This window comes from Trichechus manatus, unplaced genomic scaffold (genome assembly GCF_000243295.1).
Source record: "Trichechus manatus latirostris isolate Lorelei unplaced genomic scaffold, TriManLat1.0 scaffold00170, whole genome shotgun sequence".
Classification (NCBI taxonomy): Eukaryota; Metazoa; Chordata; class Mammalia; order Sirenia; family Trichechidae; genus Trichechus; species Trichechus manatus.
Genome location: NW_004444106.1, coordinates 1,827,356 through 1,843,058, shown reverse-complemented (window position 1 = coordinate 1,843,058; position 15,703 = coordinate 1,827,356). Strand labels below are relative to the sequence as shown.

At 39.2% G+C, this 15,703-nt stretch overlaps 1 protein-coding gene across 2 annotated transcripts in view; it reads left to right on the top strand.

Annotated features, from left to right (window-relative positions):
- The window catches only part of XPO6 (exportin 6), a 120,731-nt gene that overhangs the window by 72,414 nt on the left and 32,614 nt on the right, over positions 1-15,703 (top strand). The window contains exons 9-12 of one of the 2 annotated variants that reach the window (XM_023741010.1): positions 3,410-3,519; positions 12,369-12,477; positions 13,912-14,001; positions 15,037-15,106. In XM_023741010.1, the coding sequence (XP_023596778.1) occupies positions 3,410-3,519; positions 12,369-12,477; positions 13,912-14,001; positions 15,037-15,106 (379 nt within the window). Of the gene's footprint in view, positions 1-3,409; positions 3,520-12,368; positions 12,478-13,908; positions 14,002-15,036; positions 15,107-15,703 lie in introns of both variants that reach the window. The other variant, XM_004386596.2, reaches the window with a different exon arrangement.

The following is a 15,703-nucleotide window of genomic DNA, read 5'->3' as shown; positions in this document are numbered from 1 at the left end:
GGTGGGAGTTTGAGATAGATCCAGAGAAATATTAAAGGAGACCAGGAAAAAACAGCAGATTTGGGAGAACACTGAGTATTAAATAGGGTAAGTATAGCAGAAATAAAAGAAAGGTGAGTGAGCCATTGCTGAGGTCAGAAAGAAGGGGTTTGTTTGGGAAAATGGAATGAAGATGCCTTGAAATTTTGTTCCCTATGTAAAGTGGTATCTTTTAGCGTATATAGTATAGAAGCTTAGAAAGTGTTTTAAAGTACACGTTTTATGCCTTCTTCTTTGGACTTGGACCCAAAAGTTTTGTGTTTGAGCTCTTGTCTTTGGACAAGTCTTTTTAGTTTCTTTAGATTTCCATCTCCTCACCAAATAAGATAGACTGCGGAGGGCATCTTCAGCGTCTTTCCTAGTGCTTATGTTTTAGGATTCTTTCACTAGAATCTGACACCTGTTAGTTTTCTGTTGAATCGAAACATTTTATATTTGGGAAAAGAAACAGACATGTGGTCCTGAAGCAAACAACAAGCTTCTTTCTTCCTTCCTCTACCTGGAGTTCTCTCTCAGCTGAGCTCCCTTCTCCTCTCTTGGCCTCCTGTATGAGGACCTTCCTTTCTAAGGAGCAAGCTTGTGGACTGTGTGAGTAGGTGTCCTTGAGGTCCAACCAGAATCAGATTCTAGCATCGGGAAGCGGGGCAAGAACCTGGGATGTGCTCTGTCCCAGTATTGCTGGGTAGACAGCCCTTTTGCTGGAAAGGCAGAGTGGAGAAGAGATGGCAGGGTTCACTCTAGGATCAAGGACTAATAGTAGGGGAGCTGTTTGGGATGAGAGTTAAGAATTTTAAAGAATTCTCAAGAGAGAGCTCTAAGTCCCAATCTCCTCACTAGCAGTGTGATATTACTTTATCCTTCCTTTATCACCTGTAAAGCAAGAAAACGTGACTTCCCTCTTTCTTGCCTAGAGGGTTGCTATGAGTGTGTCAGTATTTTTTGCCTTTTATTTCTAAACTTCATTGAGATTTTAATACTGGTGAACATATTTTGAAAGAACAGTAATGAGACAAAGGATGATGCTAGTACCTTTCTTTAACCATTTCTCCTTTTCTTTTCCTTCTTTAATCTAAGTGGCCTGCCGGCAGCCCCTCCTTCTACTAGTACTCACCAGGTTTTTGCCTTCACCATTACTTTCCTTGCTTGCTGAGCCTTTTGAGGTCCCTGTATCAACATGATTTCTCTGTCTTCCTGCTCCTAGTCTTACTGTATCCTCAGTTCCTTCTTGGTCTTGCATTTTTTCATTTTGTCCCTTCTTCCTAAAACAGTGTTGGAGACAGCATAGGGGAAGGGACTCTGGACTGGGAAACCTTAAGACCCATATTCTAGTTCTCATTCTGTTTCTTAATTGTCTTGCCACCTTAGACTGGTGACTTTACTTTAGAGCTTTGGTTTCTTTATCTGTAAAATGGGAAGAAGAAAAATCTGTCACTTTCCAGGACTATTGTGAAGATCAAATAGACTTATGCAAATGAAAAGTAAACACTGTAAAGCACTTCGAAGGTAAGATTATTATCATTACCTTCTTAAAGAAATCTGTCAAAATTTTCAGCGATTAATCAGCCCTGAAACCTGAGTATAGGTACATTTTAAAAAGGATCTGTGAGGGTTCTAAGAAGTTGGGTGACTCTAAAAGTAGAGTCAATCTATAATCTTTATGACCTTAACAATATGTCAGAGGACCCTGCAGTGGGCAGGCTGTGCAGCTCACAAGGCCTCACAGTGGGGCTTCCAGATACGGATGTGAATGATGGTGTTTCAGGTCTTACAGATGTGTATCTGCCTACCTTTTTTTTCCCTAGCCTTGAGCCACACAGTAAATCTTATACGTCATCATCAATGGATGTATAGAATTGTAAAGTATTATGATGTATCCATAAAACGTGTGCTTATGTGATGACTTTTCTCAAAAGCACTTCCATGTGTACTCTGATCAGTTGTGTTCTTTTGAGGGAGCTGATGGGTATTTCAAACCAAGAAAGGACAACTAGGTGACTTACATAAGGCAAGCTCAGCAAGTTGAAAACAGGACAAGACTGAATTTCCTGGATGTCTAGTGGCCTGTATATCAGCTACCTATATTGTTCCCACATGGCTTATTGTTTTTTTCTGGTTATTCTCTTGGCCAGTTTCATGTCATAATGGGCATCAGCCTGGGTTTTGTGAAGTGTGAAGTGGAGATGAGAGTGGTTGTTTTGTTTTCTGAGGATGTTCCTATCAGTGGCCTTGACTGAGCTGTAGAAGTTCCAGGCTACTTTTTGGGTTGTGAGGTTGGAGGCTGCCCTGTTTTTTTAAGTTAAATTTTTTTTGTCTCAGGCATCAGCTTAGGTTGAGAACTCCTACTGCATGCTACCACCCATCGTTAGTTATTCCTTGGGCAGATTCCTCATGTTCCCCCGTAAGCTTCTCCATTTCCTTCTGAATCAGAAATGGAAAGAAACTGATCTAAGAAGGTGATGGTATTTTTTCTTTCTGTATCTGATTCTGCCACCAAATATGTGATTCAGTGAAGCAGTCACTAGCAAAACCAAAGGGTTCTTGTAGGTAGTGACAATTTGAGTGTAAGTGTAAGAGATTGAGGGCCACAAGTTGAAACTGAATGTATATGGGAGGACTAGATGTTGGAGAGTATAGCTTGTGGATTTTGCATGAAATAGACTGTCAGGGCTCTTGAGAACGTTAAGGAGTACAGTGGCTCAGGCACTAGGACCCTGCAAAGACTTGCTCTTCTCTCTTTATTTGTCCTTATCAACACCTGGTTAGAGGTTGCTATTAGCCTGTTTGACACCCCTACTTTTGCAGATGGGATAATGCCCTGAAGGTCAGATTTAACAAGCTCATTTTCAATCTGTTATATAGGAACAACTGCAGATGTTACTTTCCTTATGTTCAAATGTGTAGCCCCGTCACCTTTGGAGTCAGTGAAACTTATTTTTGGTTTTGGATGTGCAAATAGAAATGGTATATAGTGGAAAGAACATTGGAGGTAAAGGGGCCTGCTCCTACCCCTGACCTTGAACAAATCACATCTCTGGATCTCAGTTTCTTTCTCTCTAAAATAGATCTGAATTGGATGAGCTGTAAGAGCCGTCTCCACCAGTCTCGGTTTTAAGATAGGTTTTTGCTTGACTTATTTTGTAACTCAGTTTGTCCTGCATATCTCCCTAATGATGTATTCCCTGGTACCCTTGTCTTGTTAGGTTCAGCAGGGTCCAGTGGTGAAGACTAAAAGCCACCAGTTGGAGATACCAGGAAACTGAGGGAATCTAGGCTATGGTTTTACGATTCTGGAAGTAAACACTGGTGTATGTGTTTCTAAGAAATAGTTGCAGTAAGTAATTTCATTGTTTGGATTTCTTTTGCACCATAGCCTACTCACGAAGGTTACTTCTCTTGTTTGGATATCTGGACGCTCTTTTTGGACTATCTGACAAGTAAAATTAAAAGTCGTCTGGGAGACAAGGAAGCAGTTCTCAACAGGTAAATCCTAGAAACATTGATAACTAGAAATAGACATTTCTGCCCATTTTTCTCATGTCCTGAGGGGGCAAACATGCAGCCGGACCTCTTAAGTGAAATGGAGTCATGTAAGCTGTTTAGGCAGGAATGCCACTGAGCATTTTCTTCTTTTTTTCCCTCTCAAATATATTATTTTCTTAAAACATTTTTTTCTGATTAAAAATGTAATATGTATTGTTAATTGTTTAGATGTGATAACGCTTCTGTGGTATGTTTTGTTTTGTTTTTTAAAATAGCCCTTATTTTCAGAGGTACAAACTGAAGTTTTTATTGGATGAAATGATACTACATCTGGGATTTGCTTTAAAGTAATCAACTGTGGGCAGAAGGGAAAGTGAGTTGGGGTGTAGAAGAAACAAGGTTGGCCATGTGTTCATAATTTATGTCAAAATTGGTTGATAGGAACTTGAGGTTTATTATATTACTCCTTTTGTATGTGTTTGAAAACTTCCTAAATTAATAAATACTTTTTTGTGAAAAAAAGTAGTATGTTTTTATTTTAAAAACTAGAAAAAGATTTAAAAAACAAAGAAAATGAGTTATAATCCCACAGTGCAGAAGTAATTCCTTTTGTACTTTTTATTGTAATTCTTAAAACAGTAAATGAGGAAATGTTTTTTTTCTTTTCCGGAATATTTTTTGTAAGTCCATTTTTTAGCCTGCAGGCAGAAAGTATGTTTTCTCAACAGTGTAATTGTAGTGCCACTTTGGGTTTCATCTTTCCTGAGTCAGTCCTGTATTTGACCAAAGCCCCTTTCTAGATGGGGAGAAGAGGAGGGGAAGCTGTAGATTCAGCATGCTAGTAAGATAAGGGTAGGATCCATATGTAGGAAAAGTAAAACGGCTGCTCTTAGGAGATAGACCCATTATGTACTTAAGGCTGTATTCCAGTCACATACTGACCAGGCAGTCATGAAAGAGACAAAAAACTGCATTTTATGTGGTAGGATCAGAGTAGTTTCCTATTAAACTTAACCTGATTCTTATATTTTTAGTGCATATGTACAGTTACGGTATGTGGTTATAAGTTAGGTGATCTAGTCCTAGGTGTGAAACGTGTCTAGTGGATACGGTAAGTTCTAGAATGTGGAAGTCAGGACTGGTAATCAGACAGACCTAGGTTTGGATCCTGATTTTGTAGTTCCTAATTGGGTGTCCTTAGGTAAGTGACTTAGCCTCTGAAAGCTTCTGTTTCTTCATTTGTAGTTGTTAAGACAGTCTTTGTAGAACTCATTTGTAGTTGTTGAGACAATTATATGAAATAATGAGCTAATGTATCTAGAATGCTTGGCACATTGTCAGTGCTCAGTAAATGGTACCAGTGTTTGGTAGTGGAGTTAGTGAACAGCCTTCTCCAGAAGTCTGCCAGATAGAGGAAAATCCCTGCCTGGGAAGAGCGGTGGGACTAGACCTCGAAAGTCTTTTCCACTGCTAAGGCTTTCTGAGTTGTTACAATCTAAACAGAATATTTGCATTCCAAGTTTACAAACATTTGTGCTTTTACAATGTTTGAACATTATTTTTGTGATTGCAAAATAGCTTCCAAGTTGCTATGCTGTCAGGTCAAGTGTGGTTGTGGGTAGTACATTCATGTGTCGGAAACCTTATTACACAACAGTAGATCCTGTTTTTGATGAAGTCTAAGTAATTGTGTTTTTGAATGAGATTCTTCCAAGAGAAGGTTTCGCCAAATTCTGCTTGTGTGCCAGCAAGCATGTCTTTGGTTCCAGAGGCTGTGCCTGATTTTGCTATATTTAGTGGTAGGTAATTCCTTCCCATCTCTAAGGGTTGTTGGGAGAAAAAAACCTGAGGAAATGATGGACGTGAAAATGCTTTTTAAGGCACAGTACAGATGGAGGTATGAAGAGTATGGTTCCATTGAGAAAATATAAACTAGCAGATTATTAGTAGTAAGTATACACTTGTGCAGATTATTTTACCCATGAGAAGGAGCAGTGGTATAGAGATTTTGAGTTCCTTTTCTGCTTCATGGTAGCAGTGTTACTTTTGGTCAAGTTGTGTGCTGATCCTATTTCCTCTTGCGAAGTGAACGTAATTGTACCTCTCTTGCAGGGTGGCTAGGACTCAAGGAAATCATGTATATAAAATACCTGGCAATAAGTGGTCCTAGTGATGACAACAACAGTAATAATAAGTAATAGGAGATGTTACTGCCATCTCACTGTGGTGGTAACCATGGAGTTCAGTGACAAGGCCCCCGGCCAGCCTAAAGGCTTTTAACCTATCTTCAGATGTTGATCTGCCCTGCCCAGGCATCTGTCATCTAATATCACAGTTGTCAGTACTTCTGACTGACTGCTTTAAACACTACGAATTTTTCTCATTGATAATTTGGTTATCATCCTAAATGAGGCTTTCTAATTCTTCATGAATTTTTAAAAAATACATAAGGTTATAATATGTTTGTCTTTAAAAAGCAAACAAACAACAAACAAAAAAAACCTCAAAGCTGGTCTGTGGTTAATGCCATTAAGTGGTAATCACCATCTAGGGAACAGCTTGTCCTAGCAGACACCCCCGAGTGGTCGAGGGCAGTAGACTGCAGAGAAGGATGTGTAAGATAGTCCATTGAAGTGCACAAAGAAACTACAGCAACTTCAACTTACATGTTTTTGTGTCATCCTTTACATTATACATATATACAAGTGTGTGCTCAGAAGCTTTTAAATGAAAGTTTTAGAAGTTTGGCGGTCACCACCCCTCTGGAGCATGAGAGTCCCCAGAGTATCAGAGATATGCTGTTTTCCAGGAGCAGCTGACAAAGAGCAATGACTACTGGTAATCACCACGTTTATTTTAACTAGGAGCATGTAAACACAATCAAATGTTTTTCAACTGGTAAAATACATCGGAGAGAAATTGAGTGCTTTTGGAATCACATTTGTGGCTTGAGAAGTGACTCATCTTGCAGGAAGTAGTCTAGAATGTTCCCTTGGTGTCTTAAATGGGAAATGAAGGTGTGGCTAAGGCACAGAGGCGGCACTTAGTTCCTGTCCCTTGTGGTTAAAGGTTTTGCATCATTCATCACAACAAAGTGGCAGGCATTGTAGGCCACAAATTTAGAAGCACAGATGTACATGGATTTATTTTTGATCCTAGGAGCTTGGGAATTAGAGCTGTGAGTGTTCCTTGCTCAGTGAGAATGAGTAAGAGGTTTTTTTTTGTTGTTGTTTTTTGTTGTAGTTTAAGTGAAAGTTTACATTTCAAGTTAGTCTCTTATACAAAAATTTACATATACACTGTCATGTGACCCTAATTGCTCTCCCTATACTGTGACAGCACACTCCTCCTTTCCACCCCTGATCTCCCATGTCCAGTCAACCAGCTCCTAACCCTCGAGCAAGAGTTTCTTGATCATAGAACATCAGAGCTGGTGAAGACTTTAGAAGAACTCAAGTCCCAGTGTTAATGGAATAATGTTCTGTAACATACACAGCTAAGCAAAATTGCTGGTGGGGTTGATTGTCATAATTTGCCACTTTGAGATCCATAGTGGTGGTATAGAAAGGCCTGAATTTCAGTTGCGTTTTCCTCATTTGTACTGTGGGGATGGTTGTGCTTCCCTCCAAGTGGTTGAGAAGATTAAATGAACAAATGTGTGTAAAGTGCCTCAGTTGACTGTAGGTGCTCAGTAAATAAATATTAGTTCTCTTCCCTTTTCTCCTCTCACTCCCGCCCCTTTGTGCTTGTCAGTGTGACGGTAGCCACCTGTGTAGAAACTTATTTTTACAGGAAGATGAGGAAACCTGAAGTGTGTTAAGCAACCTGAAGACATTGAGTCATGTCCTATGAACCCCTTTGTTGTGAGTACACTAGCCATGGGCCAGCACAGGGATTCTGGGTGTCATTAGGTTGGACTGTAAACAGATATGGGTGAGCGTGAGAAAAAGTTGCTCTTTTTGGAGTGGGTTATTCTGTTTAATAAAGAGGAAGTGTCATTGTGACACATAGCATTTTGGTTCAGTTAATAAAAGGTGTTAACAAGGTTTCCATCAGGTCTCCAGTAGCTTTCTAGCTTTTGCTAAGAGAAATGCATGCTGTTGACTGCCCCCAAGAGCAAGTGAATGGGGTTTTAGTTATTTCATTGAGATGAATCAGTTATTCAGGACAATGCTTCAGTCCTATGTAGTTATCTGACTTGGAATTTTTGCCTGTTTATTTCCTGAGTATTTATTCATCCGTTTGTTACAATTTGTCCTTTCATGAATTCATTCATCATGTATTTATTGAGCAGCTACTATGCTTACCTTAACATGTATACTTTGTTTAACTCTCAGAACTTGTGAGCTGTATAGCTTTATGTCCATTGCATATATAAGCATTTAATGCTGTAAATTTCCTTCTAAGTACTGCTTTAGCGTTATCCATAAAATTTTAATATGTTATATTTTCATTTTCATTTGGTTGAAAATATTTTGTAATTTCTCTCGAGACTTCCTCTGTGTTTAATTTCCAGATATTTGAGAATTTTTCCATGTGTCTTTCTGTTACTGTTCTCTAGTTTAATTTTGAAATGGTTTGTATGATTTCAGTTCTTCCAAATTTATTAAGATTTGTTTTATGACCCAGTCTTTTTGATGCATGTTCATGTGCACTTGAAAAGAATGTGTATTCTGCTGTTGTTGGGCGGGGGGGTGTTCTGTAAATGTCAGTTAGGTCAGATCGGCTGATAGTGTTTTACCTCTTCTTTGTCCTTGTTGAGTTTCTGTCTACTGGTTCTGTCAATTACTGAGAGAGGGATGTTGAAGTCTCCTAGTTGTGGACTTGGTGTATTTCAGCCCTTTCAGTTCTGTCAGTTTTTGCTTCATGTATTTTGAGACGTTAGTTGCACACACATTTAGTTTTGCTTTTCAATTTCTCTGTTGAGTGACTGACTCTACAGGTAGTCCTCGACTTATGACGTATTCAAGTTATGGCAAACTGCACTCCTGTCAGAATGGAACCCCGTCATAAGTCAGGGACTACCTGTACTACATACAATGTTGCAGCACATATGTATGTTTATATGTAATGTTTCCAACCCCTAAAGACAAATAAAGATCGGATTTATAAAGATAACTGATAATAAAAGGCAATAATAGTGAAAACTTAAGGAAAAAAAAAGATTCGACTTAACATCAGAACTGACTTATGACGGCGTTGCTAGAACGGAACCCTGTCGTAAGTCAGGGACTGCCTGTATCTCTTTATATGGTGTTTTTTTTTTTTTAATTGGGTGCTCTGGGTTTGTTGTTATACATTCTTTTTACATTAACATTTGCTGCTTCTAGGGGAACTTAGAAAGCTTACCATTATATAGGTCCCTCTATCCTCCTCCTTTATATTGAAGTCGCCGTATGTTTTACATCTGCATACATTGAAAATCCCATCAGACAGTGTTCTAGTTTTTGCTTTCATCTGTCATTTACATTTTGAAAATTTTAAGAGGAGAGAAATAGTCTATTATATTTACCCAGACATTTACCAGTTCTGTTACTCCTCGTTCATTCTTGATGTTCCAAGGTTTTTTATCATATTATTTACCTTCCATCTGAAGAACCTCATGGAGGATGGTTATAATAATAACAGCTTTAAAATCTTTGATAATTCCAACATCTGTGTTATTTTGAGATTGGCATCTGTTGATTATCTTTTCCCTTGAGAAATGGTCAGGTTCTCCTCATTTTTGGTATGGGAATAAATTTTGGATCCTTTTTTACCTGTTTGTTCCACCAGCCTTAGACATGGCTTCCATCTCCACGGTCATCTTGCAGTTAAAGATGACTCCTGTATCTCCAGGCATCACACTCACGATTCAAGCAGCAGGAATGAGAAGGGGAAAGGTTGGACAAAAGAAACTTCCCCAGAAGCACCACCCATGACTTCTTTTAACGTCTCATTGACTATTCCTATCTGCAAGGGAGGCTAGGAAATGCAATTTTTCAGTTAACCTTGATGCCCAGTGTTCTTTTACTAGAAGATGGGGAGAATGGATATTGGGTAGAGCATCAGAGTTTTTGCCATACTCATGCACCCCTACCCCTCACCACCCATATCCCTTCACTCTATTCTCCACCACACACTTTGGGAGATCAGTTACCTAAGTAGGATTCAGTCTGGCTCCTGGTTAGGTTTAATTTTCTAAGTGATATGTTTGTTTTTTTTTGTTTGCAGCCAGAGTTGCCAACTGACAGTAAGAATTTTAGGGAGGTAGATTTTTACAAAACCTCTAAATATCCTTTCAGCTCAGCAAGACAATTTATAGATAACAGAATTCTTTTAACTAACATTTCCCCTTTTCTGGTCTAAAGAGGACTTTCTTTCCTAGCAAAGTGAGAATGTTTTGGTTCACCATGGCAATTTATGACATGAACTTCTGTAACTTGAGGAATTTTTGTCTGAGCAAATGTCATATAAGTGCCAGGCATACGTGTTTGATCTTATCTTTCTGTAAAGTCTACTTAAGTGGGATTTTGACTCTGTAATTTTTTCCCCCACTAGATGTTGCCAATTTTATTAGTAATTTGCCTTACCAGCATTCTTTCCTGTGCCACACTCAGTTGCTAATCTAGTCTAGAACTGGCTTTGCTAGATGGTTAAGTGTTGTTAAGTCATTTGTTACAGGTTGGCAGGACAGATCAGTATCTCTGTCTCTAGTCAAGAACCAAGCTGTTGTGCCAACCAAGCTCTGAAATGCGAACAGTCTGGATGGACTTGTAGTAGGTCTTTAGATTGTCTCTACAGAGTCTCTTCACATGGGCTGTAACTCTTAGACCAGATGGAATATGTTTGGTCTTGGTATAAGATACCTTTTGGCTTTGGTTATCTTGGTGTTCCAGTATCACCTGTGTTAGATTAGGTGGTATATCAGTCAGGGTCCTGTCAGAAAAACAGAAACCACGCTTAATTATTTTAACAGATAATTCAATGTAGGAAATTGATTAAACTGGTTTTAGAGGACTGGAAAAGCAGAAAGGGAGCACTGAGGTGACACAGATGACAACTACAGGAAGCAGCTCCACCCCTAGGGCTGGGAGTACAGAGGAAAGAGGTTGGGTTATCAAAATCTATAACTTCAGAGGGATGGGCCCCATGCAGCAAGTCTCAGACCTTTGAGGAGATGGCCCCACCCAGCTGCCACAGGAACTCAGAGCAGAGGCCTCATGGAGCTGGGACTGAGGAGAGGATGTGACCTGGCTACTGCTGGTACCTCTGAGGATGCATGATGAAGCTGGAAACTTGACCAGTTGCTGCTGCCGGGTGACCATTGCTGGGGCAGCACTGCCAGGACAGCGAGCCCACAGGAAGAATGAAGTCACTTTACCCCTCCTTCTGCCTTCCGGTCTTCCTCCAGTGTCCCTATTGGCAGAGCCAACAAGAGTCTAGCTGGCAGAGGAGAAATGTACTTTGCATAGTCTCAGCCCAAGTATCACAAAGTGTAGAGAGTAGATAGGGAGCTCAGAGACAATAGCTTAATAACTAGCATGGATGCTTATGTTTTAACTTATCTTAGAACCATTTCTGGACAGACAAGCATTTAAGGAACATGATTTGTTCCTTAAAATTAGTGGTCTTTTGGCCCTGTGGTAACTTGGTATCAGCTGCTGTGTATAACTTGCTATCTTGAATTAGGTTCTTACCTCATGTGGGAAATATCTAAACCTAAGGCCCTGAGTGTTTCTTAGAGAAATTATTCTTTGACACAGATAAAAAGGGTCAGGGTTCCCCATTCCTTTTCCATTTCTTTTTAGTTTTTAGTCTTCTTAAATTTGGCTAAAGATTAGGTTTTGAGGGGGGATGTAGGGCAGGCTCAAAGCCGGTTGTTGGTTTGGTGTGTAGAGAGAAGAATTTGGGATTTCAAGTCAGGTGGTTATGGGTTCAAATCAGCCAGCTGTATGACCTTATAAAACCTCTAAATATTCTTTCATCTCAGCAAGGCAATTTATAGATAACACAGTTCTTTTAACCAACATTTTCTCTTTTCAGTAAGCAGGCTGCTCTCTGGTCTGAAGTGGACTTTCGGCTAACAGCAGTTTAACTTCTGTTAGCTGTAGTTTCTTCACCAGTAAAATAATGATGATACCAGCTACCTCCCACAGCTGTTAAAAGGATTAAATAATTAATTCATATTTATATATGGTGCCTGTAATACCCAGGACAATAAGAAAATAAAAATACATAGTAAAAGAAACAACAAGAGAATTAAAATTGAACACTAGAAAATATCTACTCAACACAAAAGAAGACATTGAGGAAGAATTAAAGAATAAAAATGATATTAAGACATAGAAAACAAATAACAAAATGGCAGAAGTAAGTCCTTTCTTATCAGTAATTACATTAAATATAAAGGATTAAACTCTCCAATTAAAAGGCAGAGATTGGCAGAGTGGATTAAAAAACCATGGTCCAAATACATGTTGTCTACCAGAGACTCACTTTAGATTTCAAAGACACAAGTAGGTTGAAAACAAAGGGATGGAAAAGGATATTCCATGCAAATAGTGACCAAAAGAGAGCTGGAGTGCTAATAATTAAGACAAAAGTTGTTACCAGAGACAAAAAAGGACATTATATAATAATAAGACAGTCTACCAAGAGTCAGTGCCGAGTACACAGTTATACCTCTGCTGCTGTCCCACTCACACACACACTTGCCAATCCATAAACTAAGCATTAGGAGTTTGGATGCTTCTTGTACATGGTATTCCAACGTGGAAGCCATTCCTTTCATAGTACATGAGGCCTTTTTGAAATCCTAGGCTAAAGGCCTCCTTTCACCTGATGTTGAATTTCTTCCTGCCGTACAGGTACGAAGATGCCCTGGTCCTCTTGCTCACAGAGGTGTTGAATCGAATCCAGTTCAGATACAACCAGGCCCAGTTGGAGGAGTTGGATGATGAGACTCTGGATGATGATGTAAGTGGCATACTCTAGTTGACCTTTAATTATCATGATGTTGTGGTATGAATCAGAATTGAGACTTAGAACCCGTAATCACTCTGCTCTGGAGACAAGTTAGTAGTTGTATTATGGTTTGAATTGTACATCTGAAAATTTTCATCTCCTGCTAGTCTCGTTGGGCTTATTAACCGTGAAAACAGTTTTACAGACATTTTTACCTGCATGGGCTGGGGCTAGAGATGCAAGTAGAGAAACCTTATGTACAGTGAAAAGTGGTTTAATGAGACTCTGTATCCTTCCTATTTCCCCTGCCTCGCATCCAGGCAACAAATAAAAGCTAGCTGGATACTAGTAGAAATAGTTAGAGATACTTAACTGATACAGCTAGAATGAAATGAAATCTGTTTTGAGTATTTTATTTGTGAACTGATCTCTCTTAAAACCAATCTTGAATTTATTGATGCCGGTATACCCAACACTGTTAAGGAAAATAACTTTAAAGACACATCCAACTCCAGTGTTTGTTTTTCTTAATCACCAGGCACTTTAAACACTGGTATAGCTCTCAAACTAAGAGTATGTATGGCACGGTCAAGACCTTGAAGAGTAGCTACGGTTGGGGTCGAAAGAGCCCTGTGCTTGGAACCAGATGGCCTGGATTTGACTCTGCAATCTTGGGCACAGAAGAGATAGATGTCTGGGCTTTGAATTTCTCTTAGCTTTAATTTCCTCATCACCCAAAAGAGAAATGATACGTCTTACTGATTTGTTGTGACAGTTACATGAGGTAACAACACATGTGAAAGGACCAGCTGAGTGCCTGGTACATAATAGATGCTTGGTAAACTTTAGTGTCACTTCATGTTAACTGTATGATTTAGGCCAGTTCTTCTGAAACTTGAGTGTGGATAAGAATCACCAGGACAGCTTGTTAAAACAGGTTCTGATTTAGTAGGTCCAGGGTGGGACCTGATAATTTGCACTTCTAACAAGCTTCCAGGTGATACTGAGGCTACCTGCCTGTAGACCGTACTTCGAGTGGCAGCAGTTTATAATCAGTTACATGAACCCAGAAGTGGACTGTCTCAGAAGGTAGTGAGTGACTAGTTACTATAAGTGGAATGATGTAAAGGGGACTCAAGCATCTCACAAGTGGCTCTTTTAACTCTGAATTCCTATAATTCTAGGGGGAAAAGTAGGTTATTCTACATGGATCATTTGCAATTAATTTGCTTCCTAAGGAAGTAACTTTTTATGAAATTAATTTTAGAAAATATTCTGGCTTGGCCTTTTTAAGGTACCAAATAACCTGGTTCCATCATTTTCCAATTTCTTCAAAAGTTTGTATGTCTGAGGGTGGACGTGAGACCAAGGACAGATTGTCAGGGAAGATGACTATAGATTCTGCTGTCTGGGAGAGCTGATTCCTTTGTGTTTCCCCCGCAGCAGCAGACAGAGTGGCAGCGGTACTTACGCCAGAGCTTGGAGGTGGTGGCCAAAGTGATGGAGCTCCTTCCCACCCACGCCTTCTCAACACTGGTAACTAACCATTTGGAGGGGAATGAAGGATCTGATTATTTCCCTGCTCATAATAACATGATGAGAAATGCTTTTTTTGCTCGCTTGTATCAAACAATATTTTAAATCAAACTTTTTGGAAGCTCTGTTTTTCTCTCCCAAACTCTTGGATATGATATGAGTTTTACTAATGCTTTAATGCCCTCACCAGTAGCTCAAAAGTGGCCAGGCCAAATAGTGGAGATGTTATCAAAGTTACATTGCTGAAAAGTTAGCCTTTGTAAAGCTTGCTCTCAGCAGATTGCTAGTTCTCTCCACCTGTGTTTAAGTGCTAGCCTCTTTATTCATAAGGACCGATTCATACACTAAGTGGTGCTTGTTATTTGAGGAGATTTCAGGAAGTCCATCTCTTCTTCAAAGGCAAGATCATTTATAGGGGTCAGCACTTGCATTGTGCAACCCAGCTGTGTCTTGTGTTCTCTGTCACGGGAGGTGCCATTTTACTTTGCCATCTGCCTTTCTTAGGGGCCTAGCTGTCACATTCAACTCTTGTTTTTATCTTAATATATGGCATTGGTGAGTGTAGCAGCTTTAGAAATAAAAGATACACCTCTGGTTATAAAGTCCTGTCTGCTAAATCAGCAAGGGAAATTGCTCGTCTCTCACTGCCATACACTTTAATAAGGCACATCTGCTATTTCTCTCAGGGGTAGGGTTTGATATGAAGGGAGATATCACCCCAGTCTCAGAGCTCCAGAAACTATAGATCGTTTGGGACTTGATGTCCTCTGTTTGGAACATAAAAGTTCCACCTCAGCATCTTTTGCTTTTTGAAAAAAAAAAAAAAAAAAGTATCAAATTGACGTGTTGTTTTCTTCTCTGATTCCAAATATCAGTTGGTGGTGGGATACCAGAGAGGGAGCCACCTCTTCTTAGCTGTACATAAAGGTTCCCAGAGAAGTTTTTGATTCCCTTCCTCCTCATCATAGGTACTTAAAATATTTTAATGTTAAAACTTGCATTTTTGATTTTAAAAAAACCTTTGTTTCTTTTCAGTTCCCAGTTCTTCAGGACAATTTAGAAGTTTATCTGGGGTTACAGCAATTTATAGTTACTTCAGGGTCAGGTAAACTGGTTTTTATTTTCTAATTTAACTTTAAGAAAAAAAAAAGGACTAATATTTAATTACTACCTTCTTTGCTGTCAGAACATGATTTCTCCACTGCTGCCTCACTGCCTCTCTATCTCTCCCCACTTCTAAACAGAAAAAGTTTAAAAAAAAAATGAAAAGGAGCTGTGGGGGAGGTAAAAGATGAGATTATGACATTATATTCTAAAGAGGGTTTCAGTGAGAGAGAAGAGAAGCTAATTTGGAGCAAAGAGTCAGGATTTATTAAAAACCCTAACAGTTAGAATATTCCCTTATTTCCTTTAAAACAGCAAGTAAGCTAGAAAAAATAGCCTTTGACTTTCCTATGATGTACTGTTTCTTCTTCTCTGGTTTTTAGAATCAGAAGGACATAGGAACAGCTCCAAAGCAGGCCAAATCATGGAGGAAGACACTGAGAGCTAGTAGTTGTTAGCTGTTCTGTTGTAAATGGTTGCTGGGAAGCTCTGACTATAGTTAGAAAGGCTTTGGTCTGCCATTTGTGAGTTGCAGCTGCATGGGGTTTAAGGTTAACATTTTGTTGTTATTTTGCTAATAGTAATAATAATAATAATA